At 45.9% G+C, this 20,000-nt stretch overlaps 1 protein-coding gene across 1 annotated transcript in view; it reads left to right on the plus strand.

The window, feature by feature from the left end:
* Positions 1-20,000, plus strand: part of LOC115123110 (ERC protein 2-like) — a 513,551-nt gene that overhangs the window by 262,950 nt on the left and 230,601 nt on the right. Inside the window, exon 14 of the mRNA XM_065005262.1 lies at positions 19,355-19,515. Coding sequence (XP_064861334.1) covers positions 19,355-19,515 — 161 coding nt within the window. The remainder of the gene's footprint in view (positions 1-19,354; positions 19,516-20,000) is intronic.

The following is a 20,000-nucleotide window of genomic DNA, read 5'->3' on the forward strand; positions in this document are numbered from 1 at the left end:
CACCTGACTCAGTTTTAGACCGCGCTGCCAGCATCATATTCTCACATTTTCTATCCCTCTTTTCTTTATTCTCTCCTTTCTTCCCTCCCTCGCTCCCAGAGTAATCAGTCTCATGATGTTTAATGCGCTGAAAGTCTCCCATCAGCCAGGGCTGCTGAAATGGAGCGTGGGTAATGCCTCGGGTCACTAGACTTCACACCCCCAGCCAGCTCTCTCTCACTCCCTCCCTCTCACTCTCTCCATCTCTCCGTCTGTCTATCTATCTTTCTCTGGTTTGCTCGATTATTTCTCTCTCCCCTTATGTCTGTCTCTCTCTCCCTCTCTGTCCCTCTCTCTCTCCCTCTCTGTCCCTCTCTCTCTCCCTCTCTGTCCAACTCTCTCTCCCCTTATGTCTGTCTCTCTCTCCCTCTCTGTCCCTCTCTCTCTCCCTCTCTGTCCCTCTCTCTCTCCCTCTCTGTCCAACTCTCTCTCCCCTTCTGTCTGTCTCTCTCTCCCTCTCTGTCTAACTCTCTCTCCCCTTCTGTCTGTCTCTCTCCCTCCCCCCCCCTCTCTCTTTCCCTCTGCTCCCCCCCCCTCTCTCCTTCTCTGTCCCTCTCTCGCTCCCTCTCTATCCCTCTCTCTCTCCCTTTTTGTCCAACTCTCTCTCCCCTTCTGTCCGTCTCTATCTCCCTCTGCTCCCCCCCTCTCTCCCTCTCTGTCCGTCTCTCTCTCCCTCTGCTCCCCCCTCTCCCTCTCTGTCCATCTCTCTCTCCCTCTCTGTCCGTCTCTCTCTCCCTCTGCCCCCCCCCCCCCTCTCCCTCTCTGTCCATCTCTCTCTCCTCTCTGTCCATCTCTCTCTCCCTCTGCCCCCCTCTCCCTCTCTGTCCATCTCGCTCTCCCTCTGCCCCCCTCTCTCTTTCCTCTGCCCCCCCCCTCTCCCTCTCTGTCCATCTCTCTCTCCCCTTCTGTCCGTCTCTCTCTCCCTCTGCCCCCCCCCTCTCCCTCTCTGTCCATCTCTCTCTCCCCTTCTGTCCGTCTCTATCTCCCTCTGCCCCCCCCCCCTCCCTCTCCCTCTCTGTCCATCTCTCTCTCCCTCTCTGTGGCGTTTGAACTAGGCCTTTGAACCATCAACACCGACGTGAATGGACAAGAGGGATTTGGCCGGGGCTCTGAGCCCCCAATCAGCTTAATGTCCAACGGGGCTTTAGGTGGTCTTAGCAGGCTTTACCTTGGTGAGGGGGATTTCCCTTGAAGTTGAGCTAAATTAGCACGCACAGGCTCAGCTCTAAGCTGATTAAGACCCTAATTTCACTAAAATGTATTCCTTATTAATGATGTGATTGTGAAAGAACGACTGGCTATTTGTGTGGCTAGACTCGTCAAGGGGTGAGGGGGTTGGGGAGGGATGGGGGGAGGGTTTAGGAGAGGTGCTGGGTTTGGGAGAGGTGCTGGGTTTGGGAGAGGTGCTGGGTTTGGGAGAAGTGCTGGGTTTAGGAGAGGTGCTGGGTTGGGAGAGGTGCCGGGTTGGGAGAGGTGCCGGGTTGGGAGAGGTGCCGGGTTGGGAGAGGTGCTGGGTTGGGAGAGGTGCTGGGTTGGGAGAGGTGCTGGGTTTGGGAGAGGTGCTGGGTTTAGGAGAGGTGCTGGGTTTAGGAGAGGTGCTGGGTTTAGGAGAGGTGCTGGGTTTAGGAGAGGTGCTGGGTTGGGAGAGGTGCTGGGTTTAGGAGAGGTGCTGGGTTGGGAGAGGTGTCGGGTTGGGAGAGGTGCTGGGTTTAGGAGAGGTGCTGGGTTGGGAGAGGTGCTGGCTTGGGAGAGGTGCTGGCTTGGGAGAGGTGCTGGGTTGGGAGAGGTGCCGGGTTGGGAGAGGTGCTGGGTTGGGAGAGGTGCCAGGTTGGGAGAGGTGCTGGCTTGGGAGAGATGCCGGGTTACGGAGAGGTGGAGGGTTTAGGAGAGGTGCTGGGTTGGGAGAGGTGCCGGGTTGGGAGAGGTGCCGGGTTTAGGAGAGGTGCTGGGTTGGGAGAGGTGCCAGGTTGGGAGAGGTGCCGGCTTGGGAGAGGTGCTGGGTTGGGAGAGGTGCCGGGTTGGGAGAGGTGCCGGGTTGGGAGAGGTGCCAGGTTGGGAGAGGTGCTGGCTTGGGAGAGATGCCGGGTTGGGAGAGGTGCCGGGTTTAGGAGAGGTGCTGGGTTGGGAGAGGTGCCGGGTTGGGAGAGGTGCTGGGTTTAGGAGAGGTGCTGGGTTGGGAGAGGTGCCAGGTTGGGAGAGGTGCCGGCTTGGGAGAGGTGCCGGGTTGGGAGAGGTGCCGGGTTGGGAGAGGTGCTGGGTTGGGAGAGGTGCCAGGTTGGGAGAGGTGCTGGCTTGGGAGAGATGCCGGGTTGGGAGAGGTGCAGGGTTGAACGAGGTGCAGGGTTGGGAGAGGTGCTGGCTTGGGAGAGGTGCCCGGTTTGGGAGAGATGCAGGGTTGAACGAGGTGCAGGGTTGGCTGCTGAATCTTGGGGGTTATGGAGAGGGGGGGGGGGGCAGAGAGACCAGAGATCTTTCGAAACTTCGAGCGGGATTGAAACATGTAGAGCAATTTCAAAATGTGACGTTCTGCAGTGAGACTGTGAGAGGTTGTTGAGAGAGACGTGTTGTTCTGCAGTGAGACTGTGAGAGCTTGTTGAGAGAGACGTGTTGTTCTGCAGTGAGACTGTGAGAGCTTGTTGAGAGAGATGTGTTGTTCTGCAGTGAGACTGTGAGAGCTTGTTGAGAGAGACGTGTTGTTCTGCAGTGAGACTGTGAGAGCTTGTTGAGAGAGACGTGTTGTTCTGCAGTGAGACTGTGAGAGCTTGTTGAGAGACGTGTTGTTCTGCAGTGAGACTGTGAGAGCTTGTTGAGAGAGACGTGTTGTTCTGCAGTGAGACTGTGAGAGCTTGTTGAGAGAGATGTGTTGTAGGGCTGATGGGGATGTTTGGGGACTGGAAGGATGTAGAGGGGTGAGCCATCTGGGCATGTTGACTAGGTGGTTGGCTTTTTGGAGGACAGGGATTATGTTGGTGTTTTGGGTTTTAGAGACCCACTGTACTGATTGTTGAGTGAGGCATCTCACTCTCTCGCTTCGTCTTACATATCAAACAATCTGAATCCTTCTCGTCTCATTTTCCATCTCCCCTTCTCCCCAGATGTGATATTCATGGAGAGTGAGTGAGCACATTTTGGACATCTGTGAAGCACACCTAGCGAGGGAGAGAGAAAAAGAGAGGGGGAAAGACAGAGGGTGTCCTGAAAAATGTGTGAACGATTTGGCCCCTTCATAAAAGAGGCCCAATTCTTTTTTTTCATGTCCTACCACATGGTGAGCCTCACACACACACACACACACACACACACACACACACACACACACACACACACACGCACGCGATAACTATGGAAAGAGAGATGGGACAGTGAAAATTGTTAAAAGGATTTTCTTTCTGGGTTCATGGCCCAAGAACAGATCTCTTGTATCATTGATGTAGTTAGAAGACTGACAAAGTTCCTTATCATTTAATAATTAGATCATTCTGTCTTCAGACCATCTGATTCTCAGCCGATGACTTCCTGGTGGAGAGTGAGCTACTTCCTGTTAACAGTAAGAAACTTCCTGTCAGGATAATAGTCCCCCGAGGACAGGTCTTTCAGGCATCAGCAGAGTGGGACACAGACATACTACTTGAGGACAGGGTCACCTCTAGCTGTCAAAGGTAGAGCATTACAGTTTCCACAATATCAGTCTCCCTTGTAGATACATTTCTGTTTCGAGATATTAACAAAGGAAGGTTGTACCTGGTCCAGATATAGTAGCAAGGAGAATAACGGAGGACTAGAATGAGAAAGGCAAGGCTATGTGACCCCTGCTTCCAGCTCTAGGGTCATGTGCCATGTCATTCAGCTGACCTCTGACCCAGGGTAATTTCACCTCTGTCAGTCAGCCATGAGGTAGTACTTTCATTTTATTATCATACCAGGGGAGGAAACACACACACACACGCACACGCACACACACACACACATACCCCCTCACACACACACATACCCCCCCTCACACACACACATACCCCCTTCACATACCTCCCTCCCTCACACACACACATATCCCCCTCACACACACATACCCCCCTCACACACATGTACCCCCCTCACACACCCATACCCCCCTCACACACACATACCCCCCTCACACACAGGAGAAGAAAATGATTTTGTGTATGCATTTAAACTCAGCAAAAAAAGAAATGTCCTCTCACTGTCAACTGCGTTTATTTTTTTTGTGTAAATATTTGTATGAACAAAACAAGATTCAACAACTGAGACATAAACTGAACAAGTTCCACAGACATGTGACTAACAGAAATGGAATACATGTGTTCCTGAACAAAGGGAGGGTCAAAATCAAAAGTAACAGTCAGTATCTGGTGTGGCCACCAGCTGCATTAAGTACTGCAGTGCATCTCCTCCTCATGGACTGAACCAGATTTTCCAGTTCTTGCTGAGATGTTACCCCACTCTTCCACCAAGGCACCTGCCAGTTCCCAGACATTTCTGGGGGGATTGGCCCGAGCCCTCACCCTCTGATCCAACAGGTCCCAGATGTGCTCAATGGGATTGAGATCCGGGCTCTTCGCTGGCCATGGCAGAACACTGATTTTCCTGTCTTGCAAAAAATCACGCACAGAACTGGTGGCATTGTCATGCTGGAGGGTCATGTCATGATGAGCCTGCAGGAAGGGTACCACATGAGGGAGGAGGGTTTCTTCCAAGTGGTTGAGATTGTCTGCAATGACAACAAGCTCAGTCCGATGCTGTGACACACCGCCCCAGACCATGATGGACCCGCCACCTCCAAATCAATCCCGCTCCAGAGTACAGGCCTCGGTGTAATGCTCATTCCTTCAACGATAAACGCGAATCCAACCAGCACCCCTGGTGAGACAAAATCACGACTCATCAGTGAAGAACACTTTGTGCCAGTTCTGTCTGGTCCAGCGACTGTGGGTTTGTGACCATAGGTGGCGTTGATGCCGGTGATGTCTGGTGAGGACCTGCCTTACAATAGGCCTACAAGCCCTCAGTCCAACCTCTCTCAGCCTATTGCAGACAGTCTGAGCACTGATGCAGGGATTGTGCGTTCCTGGTGTAACTCGGGCAGTTGCTATTGCCATCCTGTACTTGTCCCACAGATGTGATGTTAGGATGTACCGATCCTGTGCAGGTGTTGTTACACGTGGTCTGCCACTGCGAGAACGATCAGCTTGTCCGTCCAGTCTCCCTGTAGCCCTGTCTTAGGCGTCTCACAGTACGGACATTGCAATTTATTGCCATGGCCACATCTGCAGTCCTCATGCCTCCTTGCAGCATGCCTAAGGCACATTCACACAGATGAGCAGGGACTCTGGTCATCTTTCTTTTGGTGTTTTTCAGAGTCAGTAGAAAGGCCTCTTTAGTGTCCTAAGTTTTCATTAAGTGTTCATTAATTGTTTACGGTTCATTGAACAGCATGGGAAACAGTGTTTAACCCTTTACAATGAAGAACTGTGAAGTTATTTGGATTTTTATGAAATGTCTTTGAAAGACAGGGTCCTAAAAGGGAAGTTTATTTTTTTTTGCAGAGTTTGTTTGTGTGTATTGTATGTGTATATGCACTGTCTCTGTGTGTCAGTGTGTGTCTCTGTGTGTCAGTGTGTGTCTCTGTGTGTCAGTGTGTGTTAGTATGTGTCAGTGTGTGTTAGTATGTGTCAGTGTGTGTCTCTGTGTGTCAGTGTGTGTTAGTATGTGTCAGTGTGTGTTAGTATGTGTCAGTGTGTGTCTCTGTGTGTCAGTGTGTGTTAGTATGTGTCAGTGTGTGTTAGTATGTGTCAGTGTGTGTTAGTATGTGTCAGTGTGTGTTAGTATGTGTATATGCACTGTCTCTGTGTGTCAGTGTGTGTTAGTATGTGTCAGTGTGTGTTAGTATGTGTCAGTGTGTGTTAGTATGTCTCAGTGTGTGTTAGTATGTGTCACTGTGTGTATCTGTGTGTCAGTGTGTGTCTCTGTGTGTCAGTGTGTGTTAGTATGTGTCAGTGTGTGTCTCTGTGTGTCAGTGTGTGTTAGTATGTGTCAGTGTGTGTCTCTGTGTGTCAGTGTGTGTTAGTATGTGTCAGTGTGTGTCTCTGTGTGTCAGTGTGTGTTAGTATGTGTCAGTGTGTGTTAGTATGTGTCAGTGTGTGTTAGTATGTGTCACTGTGTGTATCTGTGTGTCAGTGTGTGTCTCTGTGTGTCAGTGTGTGTTAGTATGTGTCAGTGTGTGTCTCTGTGTGTCACTGTGTGTATCTGTGTGTCAGGATGTGTTAGTATGTGTCATTGTGTTTTAGTATGTGTCAGTGTGTTAGTATGTGTCAGTGTGTGTTAGTATGTGTCAGTGTGTGTTAGTATGTGTCAGTGTGTGTCTCTGTGTGTCAGTGTGTGTTAGTATGTGTCAGTGTGTTTTAGTATGTGTCAGTGTGTGTTAGTATGTGTCACTGTGTGTATCTGTGTGTCAGTGTCTGTCTCTGTGTGTCAGTGTGTGTCTCTGTGTGTCAGTGTGTGTTAGTATGTGTCAGTGTGTGTTAGTATGTGTCATTGTGTGTTAGTATGTGTCAGTGTGTGTTAGTATGTGTCAGTGTGTGTTAGTATGTGTCACTGTGTGTATCTGTGTGTCAGTGTGTGTCTCTGTGTGTCAGTGTGTGTTAGTATGTGTCAGTGTGTGTTAGTATGTGTCAGTGTGTGTCTCTGTGTGTCAGTGTGTGTTAGTATGTGTCAGTGTGTGTCTCTGTGTGTCACTGTGTGTATCTGTGTGTCAGGATGTGTTAGTATGTGTCAGTGTGTTTTAGTATGTGTCAGTGTGTTAGTATGTGTCAGTGTGTGTTAGTATGTGTCAGTGTGTGTTAGTATGTGTCAGTGTGTGTCTCTGTGTGTCAGTGTGTGTTAGTATGTGTCAGTGTGTTTTAGTATGTGTCAGTGTGTGTTAGTATGTGTCAGTGTGTGTTAGTATGTGTCAGTGTGTGTTAGTATGTGTCAGTGTGTGTATCTGTGTGTCAGTGTGTGTCAGTGTGTGTCTCTGTGTGTCAGTGTGTGTTAGTATGTGTCAGTGTGTGTTAGTATGTGTCAGTGTGTTTTAGTATGTGTCAGTGTGTGTTAGTATGTGTCAGTATGTGTCTCTGTGTGTCAGTGTGTGTCTCTGTGTGTCAGTGTGTGTCTCTGTGTGTCAGTGTGTGTTAGTATGTGTCAGTGTGTGTCTCTGTGTGTCAGTGTGTGTCTCTGTGTGTCAGTGTGTGTCTCTGTGTGTCAGTGTGTGTCTATGTGTGTCAGTGTGTGTCTCTGTGTGTCAGTGTGTGTTAGTATGTGTCAGTGTGTGTTAGTATGTGTCAGTGTGTGTCTCTGTGTGTCAGTGTGTGTCTCTGTGTGTCAGTGTGTGTCTCTGTGTGTCAGTGTGTGTCTCTGTGTGTCAGTGTGTGTTAGTATGTGTCAGTGTGTGTTAGTATGTGTCAGTGTGTGTCAGTGTGTGTTAGTATGTGTCAGTGTGTTTTAGTATGTGTCAGTGTGTGTATCTGTGTCTCAGTGTGTGCTAGTATGTGTCAGTGTGTTTTAGTATGTGTCAGTGTGTGTTAGTATGTGTCAGTGTGTGTTAGTATGTGTCAGTGTGTGTTAGTATGTGTCAGTGTGTGTTAGTATGTGTCAGTGTGTGTCTATGTGTGTCAGTGTGTGTTAGTATGTGTCAGTGTGTGTCTCTGTGTGTCAGTGTGTGTTAGTATGTATCAGTGTGTGTTAGTATGTATCAGTGTGTGTCTCTGTGTTGTCAGTGTGTGTTAGTATGTGTCAGTGTGTGTCTCTGTGTGTCAGTGTGTGTTAGAATGTGTCAGTGTGTGTCTCTGTGTGTCAGTGTGTGTTAGTATGTGTCAGTGTGTGTTAGTATGTGTCAGTGTGTGTTAGTATGTGTCAGTGTGTGTTAGTATGTGTCAGTGTGTGTCTCTGTGTGTCAGTGTGTGTTAGTATGTGTCAGTGTGTGTGTCAGTGTGTGTCTCTGTGTGTCAGTGTGTCTCTGTGTGTCAGTGTGTGTCTCTGTGTTGTCAGTGTGTGTTAGTATGTGTCAGTGTGTGTCTCTGTGTGTCAGTGTGTGTTAGAATGTGTCAGTGTGTGTCTCTGTGTGTCAGTGTGTGTTAGTATGTGTCAGTGTGTGTTAGTATGTGTCAGTGTGTTTTAGTATGTGTCAGTGTGTGTTAGTATGTGTCAGTGTGTGTCTCTGTGTGTCAGTGTGTGTTAGTATGTGTCAGTGTGTGTTAGTATGTGTCAGTGTGTTTTAGTATGTGTCAGTGTGTTTTAGTATGTGTCAGTGTGTGTTAGTATGTGTCAGTGTGTGTTAGTATGTGTCAGTGTGTGTCTCTGTGTGTCAGTGTGTGTTAGTATGTGTCAGTGTGTGTTAGTATGTGTCAGTGTGTGTGTCTCTGTGTGTCAGTGTGTTTTAGTATGTGTCAGTGTGTGTTAGTATGTGTCAGTGTGTTTAGTATGTGTCAGTGTGTGTCTCTGTGTGTCAGTGTGTGTTAGTATGTGTCAGTGTGTGTCTCTGTGTGTCAGTGTGTGTTAGTATGTGTCAGTGTGTGTCTCTGTGTGTCAGTGTGTGTTAGTATGTGTCAGTGTGTGTTAGTATGTGTCAGTGTGTTTTAGTATGTGTCAGTGTGTGTTAGTATGTGTCAGTGTGTGTCTCTGTGTGTCAGTGTGTGTTAGTATGTGTCAGTGTGTGTTAGTATGTGTCAGTGTGTTTTAGTATGTGTCAGTGTGTTTTAGTATGTGTCAGTGTGTGTTAGTATGTGTCAGTGTGTGTTAGTATGTGTCAGTGTGTGTCTAGTATGTGTCAGTGTGTGTTAGTATGTGTCAGTGTGTGTTAGTATGTGTCAGTGTGTGTGTTAGTATGTGTCAGTGTGTTTTGTTTTAGTGTTTTGTATGTGTCAGTGTGTGTTAGTATGTGTCAGTGTGTTTTAGTATGTGTCAGTGTGTGTTAGTATGTGTCAGTGTGTGTTAGTATGTGTCAGTGTGTGTCTCTGTGTGTCAGTGTGTGTTAGTATGTGTCAGTGTGTGTAGTATGTGTCAGTGTGTGTGTTAGTATGTCAGTGTGTCTCTGTGTGTCAGTGTGTGTCTCTGTGTGTCAGTGTGTGTTAGTATGTGTCAGTGTGTGTTGTGTGTCAGTGTGTTGTGTAGTGTGTTAGTATGTGTCAGTGTGTGTGTGTGTCAGTGTGTGTTAGTATGTGTCAGTGTGTGTTAGTATGTGTCAGTGTGTTTTAGTATGTGTCAGTGTGTTTTAGTGTGTCAGTGTGTGTTAGTATGTGTCAGTGTGTGTTAGTATGTGTCAGTGTGTGTCTCTGTGTGTCAGTGTGTGTTAGTATGTGTCAGTGTGTGTTAGTATGTGTCAGTGTGTGTTAGTATGTGTCAGTGTGTGTTTTAGTATGTGTCAGTGTGTGTTAGTATGTGTCAGTGTGTTTTAGTATGTGTCAGTGTGTGTTAGTATGTGTCAGTGTGTGTTAGTATGTGTCAGTGTGTGTTCTGTATGTGTCAGTGTGTGTTAGTATGTGTCAGTGTGTGTGTGTCTCTGTGTGTCAGTTGTCTCTATGTGTCAGTGTGTGTCTCTGTGTGTCAGTGTGTGTTAGTATGTGTCAGTGTGTGTTAGTATGTGTCAGTGTGTTTTAGTATGTGTCAGTGTGTGTTAGTATGTGTCACTGTGTGTCTCTGTGTGTCAGTGTGTGTTAGTATGTGTCAGTGTGTTTTAGTATGTGTCAGTGTGTGTTAGTATGTGTCAGTGTGTTTTAGTATGTGTCAGTGTGTGTTATGTATGTGTCAGTATGTGTCAGTGTGTGTCTCTGTGTGTCAGTGTGTGTTAGTATGTGTCAGTGTGTGTTAGTATGTGTCAGTGTGTTTTAGTATGTGTCAGTCTGTGTGTCAGTGTGTGTTAGTATGTGTCAGTGTGTTTTAGTATGTGTCAGTGTGTGTAGTATGTGTCAGTGTGTGTTAGTATGTGTCAGTGTGTGTCTCTGTGTGTGTGTCAGTGTGTGTTAGTATGTGTCAGTGTGTGTTCTGTGTGTCAGTGTGTCTCTGTGTGTCAGTGTGTGTCTCTGTGTGTCAGTGTGTGTTAGTATGTGTCAGTGTGTGTTAGTATGTGTCAGTGTGTTTTAGTATGTGTCAGTGTGTGTTAGTATGTGTCAGTGTGTGTCTCTGTGTGTCAGTGTGTGTTAGTATGTGTCAGTGTGTGTTCTCTATGTGTCAGTGTGTGTTAGTATGTGTCAGTGTTTTAGTTGTGTCAGTGTGTGTTAGTGTGTCAGTGTGTGTCTCTGTGTCAGTGTGTGTCTCTGTGTGTCAGTGTGTGTTAGTATGTGTCAGTGTGTGTTAGTATGTGTCAGTGTGTTTAGTGTGTGTCAGTGTGTGTTAGTATGTGTCAGTGTGTGTTAGTATGTGTCAGTGTGTTTTAGTATGTGTCAGTGTGTGTTAGTATGTGTCAGTGTGTGTTAGTATGTGTCAGTGTGTGTCTCAGTGTGTGTGTCAGTGTGTGTCTCTGTGTGTCAGTGTGTGTCTCTGTGTCAGTGTGTGTTAGTATGTGTCAGTGTGTGTTAGTATGTGTCAGTGTGTTTTAGTATGTGTCAGTGTGTGTTAGTATGTGTCAGTGTGTGTCTCTGTGTGTCAGTGTGTGTTAGTATGTGTCAGTGTGTGTTAGTATGTGTCAGTGTGTTTAGTATGTGTCAGTGTGTTTTAGTATGTGTCAGTGTGTGTATGTGTCAGTGTGTGTTAGTATGTGTCAGTGTGTGTCTCTGTGTGTCAGTGTGTGTTAGTATGTGTCAGTGTGTGTTGTATGTGTCAGTGTGTGTCTAGTATGTGTCAGTGTGTGTTCTATGTGTCAGTGTGTGTCTCTGTATGTGTCAGTGTGTGTCTCGTGTGTGTCAGTGTGTGTTAGTATGTGTCAGTGTGTGTTAGTATGTGTCAGTGTGTGTGTGTCAGTGTGTGTTAGTATGTGTCAGTGTGTGTTAGTATGTGTCAGTGTGTGTTAGTATGTGTCAGTGTGTGTTCTGTGTGTCAGTGTGTGTTAGTATGTGTCAGTGTGTGTCTCTGTGTGTGTCAGTGTGTGTCAGTGTGTGTGTCAGTGTGTGTCAGTGTGTTTTGTGTGTCAGTGTGTGTTAGTGTGTGTCAGTGTGTGTTAGTGTGTGTCAGTGTGTGTTAGTATGTGTCAGTGTGTGTTCTGTATGTGTCAGTGTGTGTCTCTGTGTGTCAGTGTGTCTCTGTGTGTCAGTGTGTGTTAGTATGTGTCAGTGTGTGTTAGTATGTGTCAGTGTGTTTTAGTATGTGTGTGTTAGTATGTGTCAGTGTGTGTCTGTGTGTCAGTGTGTGTATCTGTGTGTCAGTGTGTGTTAGTATGTGTCAGTGTGTTTTAGTATGTGTCAGTGTGTGTTCTCTGTGTGTCAGTGTGTGTTAGTATGTGTCAGTGTGTGTTAGTATGTGTCAGTGTGTGTTAGTATGTGTCAGTGTGTGTTAGTATGTGTCAGTGTGTGTCTCTGTGTGTCAGTGTGTGTCTCTGTGTGTCAGTGTGTGTTGTGTGTCAGTGTGTGTCTCTGTGTGTCAGTATGTGTCTCTGTGTGTGTGTGTCTCTGTGTGTCAGTGTGTGTTGTTTTAGTATGTGTCAGTGTGTTTTAGTATGTGTCAGTGTGTTTTAGTATGTGTCAGTGTGTGTTAGTATGTGTCAGTGTGTGTGTTAGTATGTGTCAGTGTGTGTCTCTGTGTGTCAGTGTGTGTTAGTATGTGTCAGTGTGTGTTAGTATGTGTCAGTGTGTGTCTCTGTGTGTGTGTGTCTCTGTGTGTCAGTGTGTGTTAGAATGTGTCAGTGTGTGTTAGTATGTGTCAGTGTGTGTTCTGTGTGTCAGTGTGTGTCTCTGTGTGTCAGTGTGTGTCTCTATGTGTCAGTGTGTGTTAGTATGTGTCAGTGTGTGTTAGTATGTGTCAGTGTGTGTCTCTGTGTGTCAGTGTGTGTTAGTATGTGTCAGTGTGTGTCTAGTGTGTCAGTGTGTGTTTATGTGTCAGTGTGTGTCTCTGTGTGTCAGTGTGTGTTAGTATGTGTCAGTGTGTGTGTGTTAGTATGTGTCAGTGTGTGTCTCTGTGTGTCAGTGTGTGTTAGTATGTGTCAGTGTGTGTTAGTATGTGTCAGTGTGTTTTAGTATGTGTCAGTGTGTGTCTCTCTGTGTGTGTTAGTATGTGTCAGTGTGTGTTAGTATGTGTCAGTGTGTGTTAGTATGTGTCAGTGTGTGTCTCTGTGTGTGTGTAGTATGTGTCAGTGTGTGTCTCTGTGTGTCAGTGTGTGTCTCTGTGTGTCAGTGTGTGTCTCTGTGTGTCAGTGTGTGTTAGTATGTGTCAGTGTGTGTCTCTGTGTGTCAGTGTGTGTCTCTGTGTGTCAGTGTGTGTTAGTATGTGTCAGTGTGTGTTAGTATGTGTCAGTGTGTGTTAGTATGTGTCAGTGTGTGTCTCTGTGTGTCAGTGTGTGTTAGTATGTGTCAGTGTGTGTCTCTGTGTGTCAGTGTGTGTTAGTATGTGTCAGTGTGTGTTAGTATGTGTCAGTGTGTGTTAGTATGTGTCAGTGTGTGTTAGTATGTGTCAGTGTGTGTTAGTATGTGTCAGTGTGTGTCTCTGTGTGTCAGTGTGTGTTAGTATGTGTCAGTGTGTGTCTCTGTGTGTCAGTGTGTGTCTTGTGTGTCAGTGTGTGTTAGTATGTGTCAGTGTGTGTGTATGTGTCAGTGTGTGTTAGTATGTGTCAGTGTGTGTCTGTGTGTCAGTGTGTGTTAGTATGTGTCAGTGTGTGTCTCTGTGTGTCAGTGTGTGTTAGTGTGTGTCAGTGTGTGTTAGTATGTGTCAGTGTGTGTTAGTATGTGTCAGTGTGTGTGTCTCTGTGTGTCAGTGTGTGTTAGTATGTGTCAGTGTGTGTTAGTATGTGTCAGTGTGTGTTAGTATGTGTCAGTGTGTGTTAGTATGTGTCAGTGTGTGTTAGTATGTGTCAGTGTGTGTAGTATGTGTCAGTGTGTGTCTCTGTGTGTCAGTGTGTGTCTCTGTGTGTCAGTGTGTGTCTCTGTGTGTCAGTGTGTGTTAGTATGTGTCAGTGTGTGTCAGTGTGTGTCAGTTAGTGTGTGTTCAGTGTGTGTTAGTATGTGTCAGTGTGTGTCATCTGTGTGTCAGTGTGTGTTAGTATGTGTCAGTGTGTTTTGTGTGTCAGTGTGTGTATCTGTGTGTCAGTGTGTGTTAGTGTGTGTCAGTGTGTGTTAGTATGTGTCAGTGTGTGTTAGTATGTGTCAGTGTGTGTTGTGTGTCAGTGTGTGTCTCTGTGTGTCAGTGTGTGTCTCTGTGTGTCAGTGTGTGTTAGTGTGTGTCAGTGTGTGTTAGTATGTGTCAGTGTGTGTGTTAGTATGTGTCAGTGTGTGTTAGTATGTGTCAGTGTGTGTTTAGTGTGTGTCAGTGTGTGTTAGTATGTGTCAGTGTGTGTTAGTGTGTGTCAGTGTGTGTGTGTCTCTGTGTGTCAGTGTGTGTTAGTATGTGTCAGTGTGTGTTAGTATGTGTCAGTGTGTTTTAGTATGTGTCAGTGTGTGTATCTGTGTGTCAGTGTGTGTTAGTATGTGTCAGTGTGTGTTAGTATGTGTCAGTGTGTGTTAGTATGTGTCAGTGTGTGTTAGTGTGTCAGTGTGTGTTGTATGTGTCAGTGTGTGTTAGTATGTGTCAGTGTGTGTTAGTATGTGTGTGTCAGTGTGTGTCTCTGTGTGTCAGTGTGTGTTAGTATGTGTCAGTGTGTGTTAGTATGTGTCAGTGTGTGTTAGTATGTGTCAGTGTGTGTTAGTATGTGTCAGTGTGTTTTAGTATGTGTCAGCGTGTGTCTCTGTGTGTGTTAGTATGTGTCAGTGTGTGTTAGTATGTGTCAGTGTGTTTTAGTATGTGTCAGCATGTGTCTCTGTGTGTCACTGTGTGTCTCTGTGTGTCAGTGTGTGTTAGTATGTGTCAGTGTGTGTTAGTATGTGTCAGTGTGTGTTAGTATGTGTCAGTGTGTGTTAGTATGTGTCAGTGTGTGTTAGTATGTGTCAGTGTGTGTTAGTATGTGTCAGTGTGTGTCTCTGTGTGTCAGTGTGTGTCTCTGTGTGTCAGTGTGTGTTAGTATGTGTCAGTGTGTTTTAGTATGTGTCAGTGTGTGTCTCTGTGTGTCAGTGTGTGTTAGTATGTGTCAGTGTGTGTTAGTGTGTGTCAGTGTGTGTTAGTATGTGTCAGTGTGTGTTAGTATGTGTCAGTGTGTGTCTCTGTGTGTCAGTGTGTGTTAGTATGTGTCAGTGTGTGTCTCTGTGTGTCAGTGTGTGTCAGTGTGTGTCTCTGTGTGTCAGTGTGTGTCTCTGTGTGTGTTAGTATGTGTCAGTGTGTGTTAGTATGTGTCAGTGTGTTTTAGTATGTGTCACTGTGTGTGTGTGTCTCTGTGTGTCAGTGTGTGTTAGTATGTGTCAGTGTGTGTCTCTGTGTGTGTGTTCTATGTGTCAGTGTGTGTTCTATGTGTCAGTGTGTGTTAGTATGTGTCAGTGTGTGTTAGTATGTGTCAGTGTGTGTCTCTATGTGTCAGTGTGTGTAGTCTGTGTGTCAGTGTGTGTTAGTATGTGTCAGTGTGTGTTAGTATGTGTCAGTGTGTGTGTGTGTGTCTCAGTGTGTGTCAGTATGTGTCAGTGTGTGTTAGTGTGTGTCAGTGTGTGTTAGTATGTGTCAGTGTGTGTATGTGTCAGTGTGTGTCTCTGTGTGTCAGTGTGTGTCTCTGTGTGTCAGTGTGTGTTAGTATGTGTCAGTGTGTGTGTGTGTCAGTGTGTGTTAGTATGTGTCAGTGTGTTAGTGTGTGTTAGTATGTGTCAGTGTGTGTTAGTATGTGTCAGTGTGTGTTCTGTGTGTGTTAGTGTCACTGTGTGTGTGTGTCAGTGTGTGTTAGTATGTGTCAGTGTGTTGTTAGTATGTGTCAGTGTGTGTCTCTGTGTGTCAGTGTGTGTCTCTGTGTGTCAGTGTGTGTTAGTATGTGTCAGTGTGTGTTAGTATGTGTCAGTGTGTGTCAGTGTGTCAGTTTTTAGTATGTGTCAGTGTGTGTCTCTGTGTGTCAGTGTGTGTTAGTATGTGTCAGTGTGTGTCTCTGTGTGTCAGTGTGTGTTAGTATGTGTCAGTGTGTGTTAGTATGTGTCAGTGTGTGTCTCTGTGTGTCCGTGTGTGTTAGTATGTGTCAGTGTGTGTCTCTGTGTGTCAGTGTGTGTTAGTATGTGTCAGTGTGTGTCTCTGTGTGTCAGTGTGTGTCTCTGTGTGTCAGTGTGTGTGTGTGTCTCTGTGTGTCAGTGTGTGTCTCTGTGTGTCAGTGTGTGTCTCTGTGTGTCAGTGTGTGTCTCTGTGTGTCAGTGTGTGTTAGTATGTGTCAGTGTGTGTCTCTGTGTGTCAGTGTGTGTCTCTGTGTGTCAGTGTGTGTCTCTGTGTGTCAGTGTGTGTTAGTATGTGTCAGTGTGTGTTAGTATGTGTCAGTGTGTTTTAGTATGTGTCAGTGTGTTTTAGTATGTGTCAGTGTGTGTTAGTATGTGTCAGTGTGTTTTAGTATGTGTCAGTGTGTGTTAGTATGTGTCAGTGTGTGTCAGTGTGTGTTAGTATGTGTCAGTGTGTGTCTCTGTGTGTCAGTGTGTGTTAGTATGTATCAGTGTGTGTTAGTATGTGTCAGTGTGTGTTAGTATGTGTCAGTGTGTGTCTCTGTGTGTCAGTGTGTGTTAGTATGTGTCAGTGTGTGTCTCTGTGTGTCAGTGTGTGTCTCTGTGTGTCAGTGTGTGTCTCTGTGTGTCAGTGTGTGTTAGTATGTGTCAGTGTGTGTCTCTGTGTGTGTTAGTATGTGTCATTGTGTGTATCTGTGTGTCAGTGTGTGTTAGTATGTGTCAGTGTGTTTTAGTATGTGTCACTGTGTGTATGTGTGTTAGTGTGTGTCAGTGTGTGTTAGTATGTGTCAGTGTGTGTTAGTATGTGTCAGTGTGTGTTAGTATGTGTCAGTGTGTGTCTCTGTGTGTCAGTGTGTTTTAGTATGTGTCAGTGTGTGTCTCTGTGTGTCAGTGTGGGTTAGTATGTGTCAGTGTGTGTTAGTATGTGTCAGTGTGTGTCTCTGTGTGTCCGTGTGTGTTAGAATGTGTCAGTGTGTGTCTCTGTGTGTCAGTGTGTGTCTCTGTGTGTCTGTGTGTCAGTGTGTGTCTCTGTGTGTCAGTGTGTGTCTCTGTGTGTCAGTGTGTGTCTCTGTGTGTCAGTGTGTGTTAGTATGTGTCAGTGTGTGTCTCTGTGTGTCAGTGTGTGTTAGTATGTGTCAGTGTGTGTCTCTGTGTGTCAGTGTGTGTCAGTGTGTGTCTCTGTGTGTCAGTGTGTGTCTCTGTGTGTCAGTGTGTGTCAGTGTGTGTCTCTGTGTGTCAGTGTGTGTCTCTGTGTGTCAGTGTGTGTTAGTATGTGTCAGTGTGTGTTAGTATGTGTCAGTGTGTTTTAGTATGTGTCACTGTGTGTATCTGTGTGTCAGTGTGTGTTAGTGTGTGTCAGTGTGTGTTAGTATGTGTCAGTGTGTGTCTCTGTGTGTCAGTGTGTGTCTCTGTGTGTCAGTGTGTGTTAGTATGTGTCAGTGTGTTTTAGTATGTGTCAGTGTGTGTCTCTGTGTGTCAGTGTGTTTTAGTATGTGTCAGTGTGTGTCTCTGTGTGTCAGTGTGTGTTAGTATGTGTCAGTGTGTGTCTCTGTGTGTCAGTGTGTGTTAGTATGTGTCAGTGTGTGTTAGTATGTGTCAGTGTGTGTCTCTGTGTGTCCGTGTGTGTTAGAATGTGTCAGTGTGTGTCTCTGTGTGTCAGTGTGTGTCTCTGTGTGTCAGTGTGTGTTAGTATGTGTCAGTGTGTGTCTCTGTGTGTCAGTGTGTGTTAGTATGTGTCAGTGTGTGTCTCTGTGTGTCAGTGTGTGTCTCTGTGTGTCAGTGTGTGTCTCTGTGTGTCAGTGTGTGTCTCTGTGTGTCAGTGTGTGTCTCTGTGTGTCAGTGTGTGTCTCTGTGTGTCAGTGTGTGTTAGTATGTGTCAGTGTGTGTCTCTGTGTGTCAGTGTGTGTCTCTGTGTGTCAGTGTGTGTCTCTGTGTGTCAGTGTGTGTTAGTATGTGTCAGTGTGTGTTAGTATGTGTCAGTGTGTTTTAGTATGTGTCAGTGTGTTTTAGTATGTGTCAGTGTGTGTTAGTATGTGTCAGTGTGTTTTAGTATGTGTCAGTGTGTGTTAGTATGTGTCAGTGTGTGTCAGTGTGTGTTAGTATGTGTCAGTGTGTGTCTCTGTGTGTCAGTGTGTGTTAGTATGTATCAGTGTGTGTTAGTATGTGTCAGTGTGTGTTAGTATGTGTCAGTGTGTGTCTCTGTGTGTCAGTGTGTGTTAGTATGTGTCAGTGTGTGTCTCTGTGTGTCAGTGTGTGTCTCTGTGTGTCAGTGTGTGTCTCTGTGTGTCAGTGTGTGTTAGTATGTGTCAGTGTGTGTCTCTGTGTGTGTTAGTATGTGTCATTGTGTGTATCTGTGTGTCAGTGTGTGTTAGTATGTGTCAGTGTGTTTTAGTATGTGTCACTGTGTGTATCTGTGTGTCAGTGTGTGTTAGTGTGTGTCAGTGTGTGTTAGTATGTGTCAGTGTGTGTTAGTATGTGTCAGTGTGTGTTAGTATGTGTCAGTGTGTGTCTCTGTGTGTCAGTGTGTTTTAGTATGTGTCAGTGTGTGTCTCTGTGTGTCAGTGTGGGTTAGTATGTGTCAGTGTGTGTTAGTATGTGTCAGTGTGTGTCTCTGTGTGTCCGTGTGTGTTAGAATGTGTCAGTGTGTGTCTCTGTGTGTCAGTGTGTGTCTCTGTGTGTCTGTGTGTCAGTGTGTGTCTCTGTGTGTCAGTGTGTGTCTCTGTGTGTCAGTGTGTGTCTCTGTGTGTCAGTGTGTGTTAGTATGTGTCAGTGTGTGTCTCTGTGTGTCAGTGTGTGTCAGTGTGTGTCTCTGTGTGTCAGTGTGTGTCTCTGTGTGTCAGTGTGTGTCAGTGTGTGTCTCTGTGTGTCAGTGTGTGTCTCTGTGTGTCAGTGTGTGTTAGTATGTGTCAGTGTGTGTTAGTATGTGTCAGTGTGTGTTACTATGTATCAGTGTGTGTTAGTATGTATCAGTGTGTGTTAGTATGTGTCAGTGTGTGTTAGTATGTGTCAGTGTGTGTTAGTATGTGTCAGTGTGTGTTAGTATGTGTCAGTGTGTGTTAGTATGTATCAGTGTGTGTCAGTGTGTGTTAGTATGTGTCAGTGTGTGTTAGTATGTGTCATTGTATGTCTCTGTGTGTCAGTGTGTGTTAGTATGTGTCAGTGTGTGTTAGTATGTGTCAGTGTGTGTTAGTATGTATCAGTATGTGTCAGTGTGTGTTAGTATGTATCAGTTTGTGTTAGTATGTGTCAGTGTGTTAGAATGTGTCAGTGTGTGTTAGTATGTATCAGTGTGTGTCTCTGTGTGTCAGTGTGTGTCTCTGTGTTGTCAGTGTGTGTTAGTATGTGTCAGTGTGTGTCTCTGTGTGTCAGTGTGTGTCAGTGTGTGTTAGTATTTGTCAGTGTGTGTCTCTGTGTGTCAGTGTGTGTTAGTATGTGTCAGTGTGTGTCTCTGTGTGTCAGTGTGTGACTCTGTGTGTCAGTGTGTGTCTCTGTGTGTCAGTGTGTGTTAGTATGTGTCAGTGTGTGTTAGTATGTGTCAGTGTGTTTTAGTATGTGTCAGTGTGTGTTAGTATGTGTCAGTGTGTGTCTCTGTGTGTCAGTGTGTGTCTCTGTGTGTCAGTGTGTGTTAGTATGTGTCAGTGTGTGTTAGTATGTGTCAGTGTGTGTTAGTATGTGTCAGTGTGTGTTAGTATGTGTCAGTGTGTGTTAGTATGTGTCAGTGTGTGTCTCTGTGTTGTCAGTGTGTGTCTCTGTGTGTCAGTGTGTGTCTCTGTGTTGTCAGTGTGTGTTAGTATGTGTCAGTGTGTGTCTCTGTGTGTCAGTGTGTGTTAGTATGTGTCAGTGTGTGTTAGTATGTGTCAGTGTGTGTCTCTGTGTGTCAGTGTGTGTCTCTGTGTGTCAGTGTGTGTCTCTGTGTGTCAGTGTGTGTTAGTATGTGTCAGTGTGTGTTAGTATGTGTCAGTGTGTGTCTCTGTGTGTCAGTGTGTGTCTCTGTGTGTCAGTGTGTGTCTCTGTGTGTCAGTGTGTGTTAGTATGTGTCAGTGTGTGTCTCTGTTTGACAGTGCCTATGGGTATTGTTGCATGCAAGTGGATGTGTTTAACAGCCCTCTCTCCCTGTCTGTCTCTCTCAGCTGGAGGAGATGATGAACGCCCTGGAGAAGACCAGGCAGGAGCTGGACACCACCAAGCAGCGCCTCTCCACTACCCAGCACTCCCTGCAGGAGCGGGACGGTCACCTGACCAACCTGAGGCTCGAGAGACGCAGACAGCTGGAGGAGATCCTGGAGATGAAGTGAGTCTATAACTGTCTGTCTGTCTCCCTCCCTCCCTCCCTCCCTCCCTCCCTAGTTCATTTTTTCCGTCTCTGCCTCTAGACATCTAGTATAGTTGTCTGTTTCTCTCTCTGGACATCTAGTATAGTTGTCTGTTTCTCTCTCTGGACATCTAGTATAGTTGTCTGTTTCTCTCTCTGGACATATAGTATAGTTGTCTGTTTCTCTCTCTGGACATCTAGTATAGTTGTCTGTTTCTCTCTCTGGACATATAGTATAGTTGTCTGTTTCTCTCTCTGGACATCTAGTATAGTTGTCTGTTTCGCTCTCTGGACATCTAGTATAGTTGTCTGTTTCTCTCTCTGGACATCTAGTATAGTTGTCTGTTTCTCTCTCTGGACATCTAGTATAGTTGTCTGTTTCTCTCTCTGGACATCTAGTATAGTTGTCTGTTTCTACCTCTGGACATCTAGTATAGTTGTCTGTTTCTCTCTCTGGACATCTA

The sequence above is a fragment of the Oncorhynchus nerka genome, linkage group LG20 (assembly GCF_034236695.1).
Source record: "Oncorhynchus nerka isolate Pitt River linkage group LG20, Oner_Uvic_2.0, whole genome shotgun sequence".
NCBI lineage: Eukaryota > Metazoa > Chordata > Actinopteri > Salmoniformes > Salmonidae > Oncorhynchus > Oncorhynchus nerka.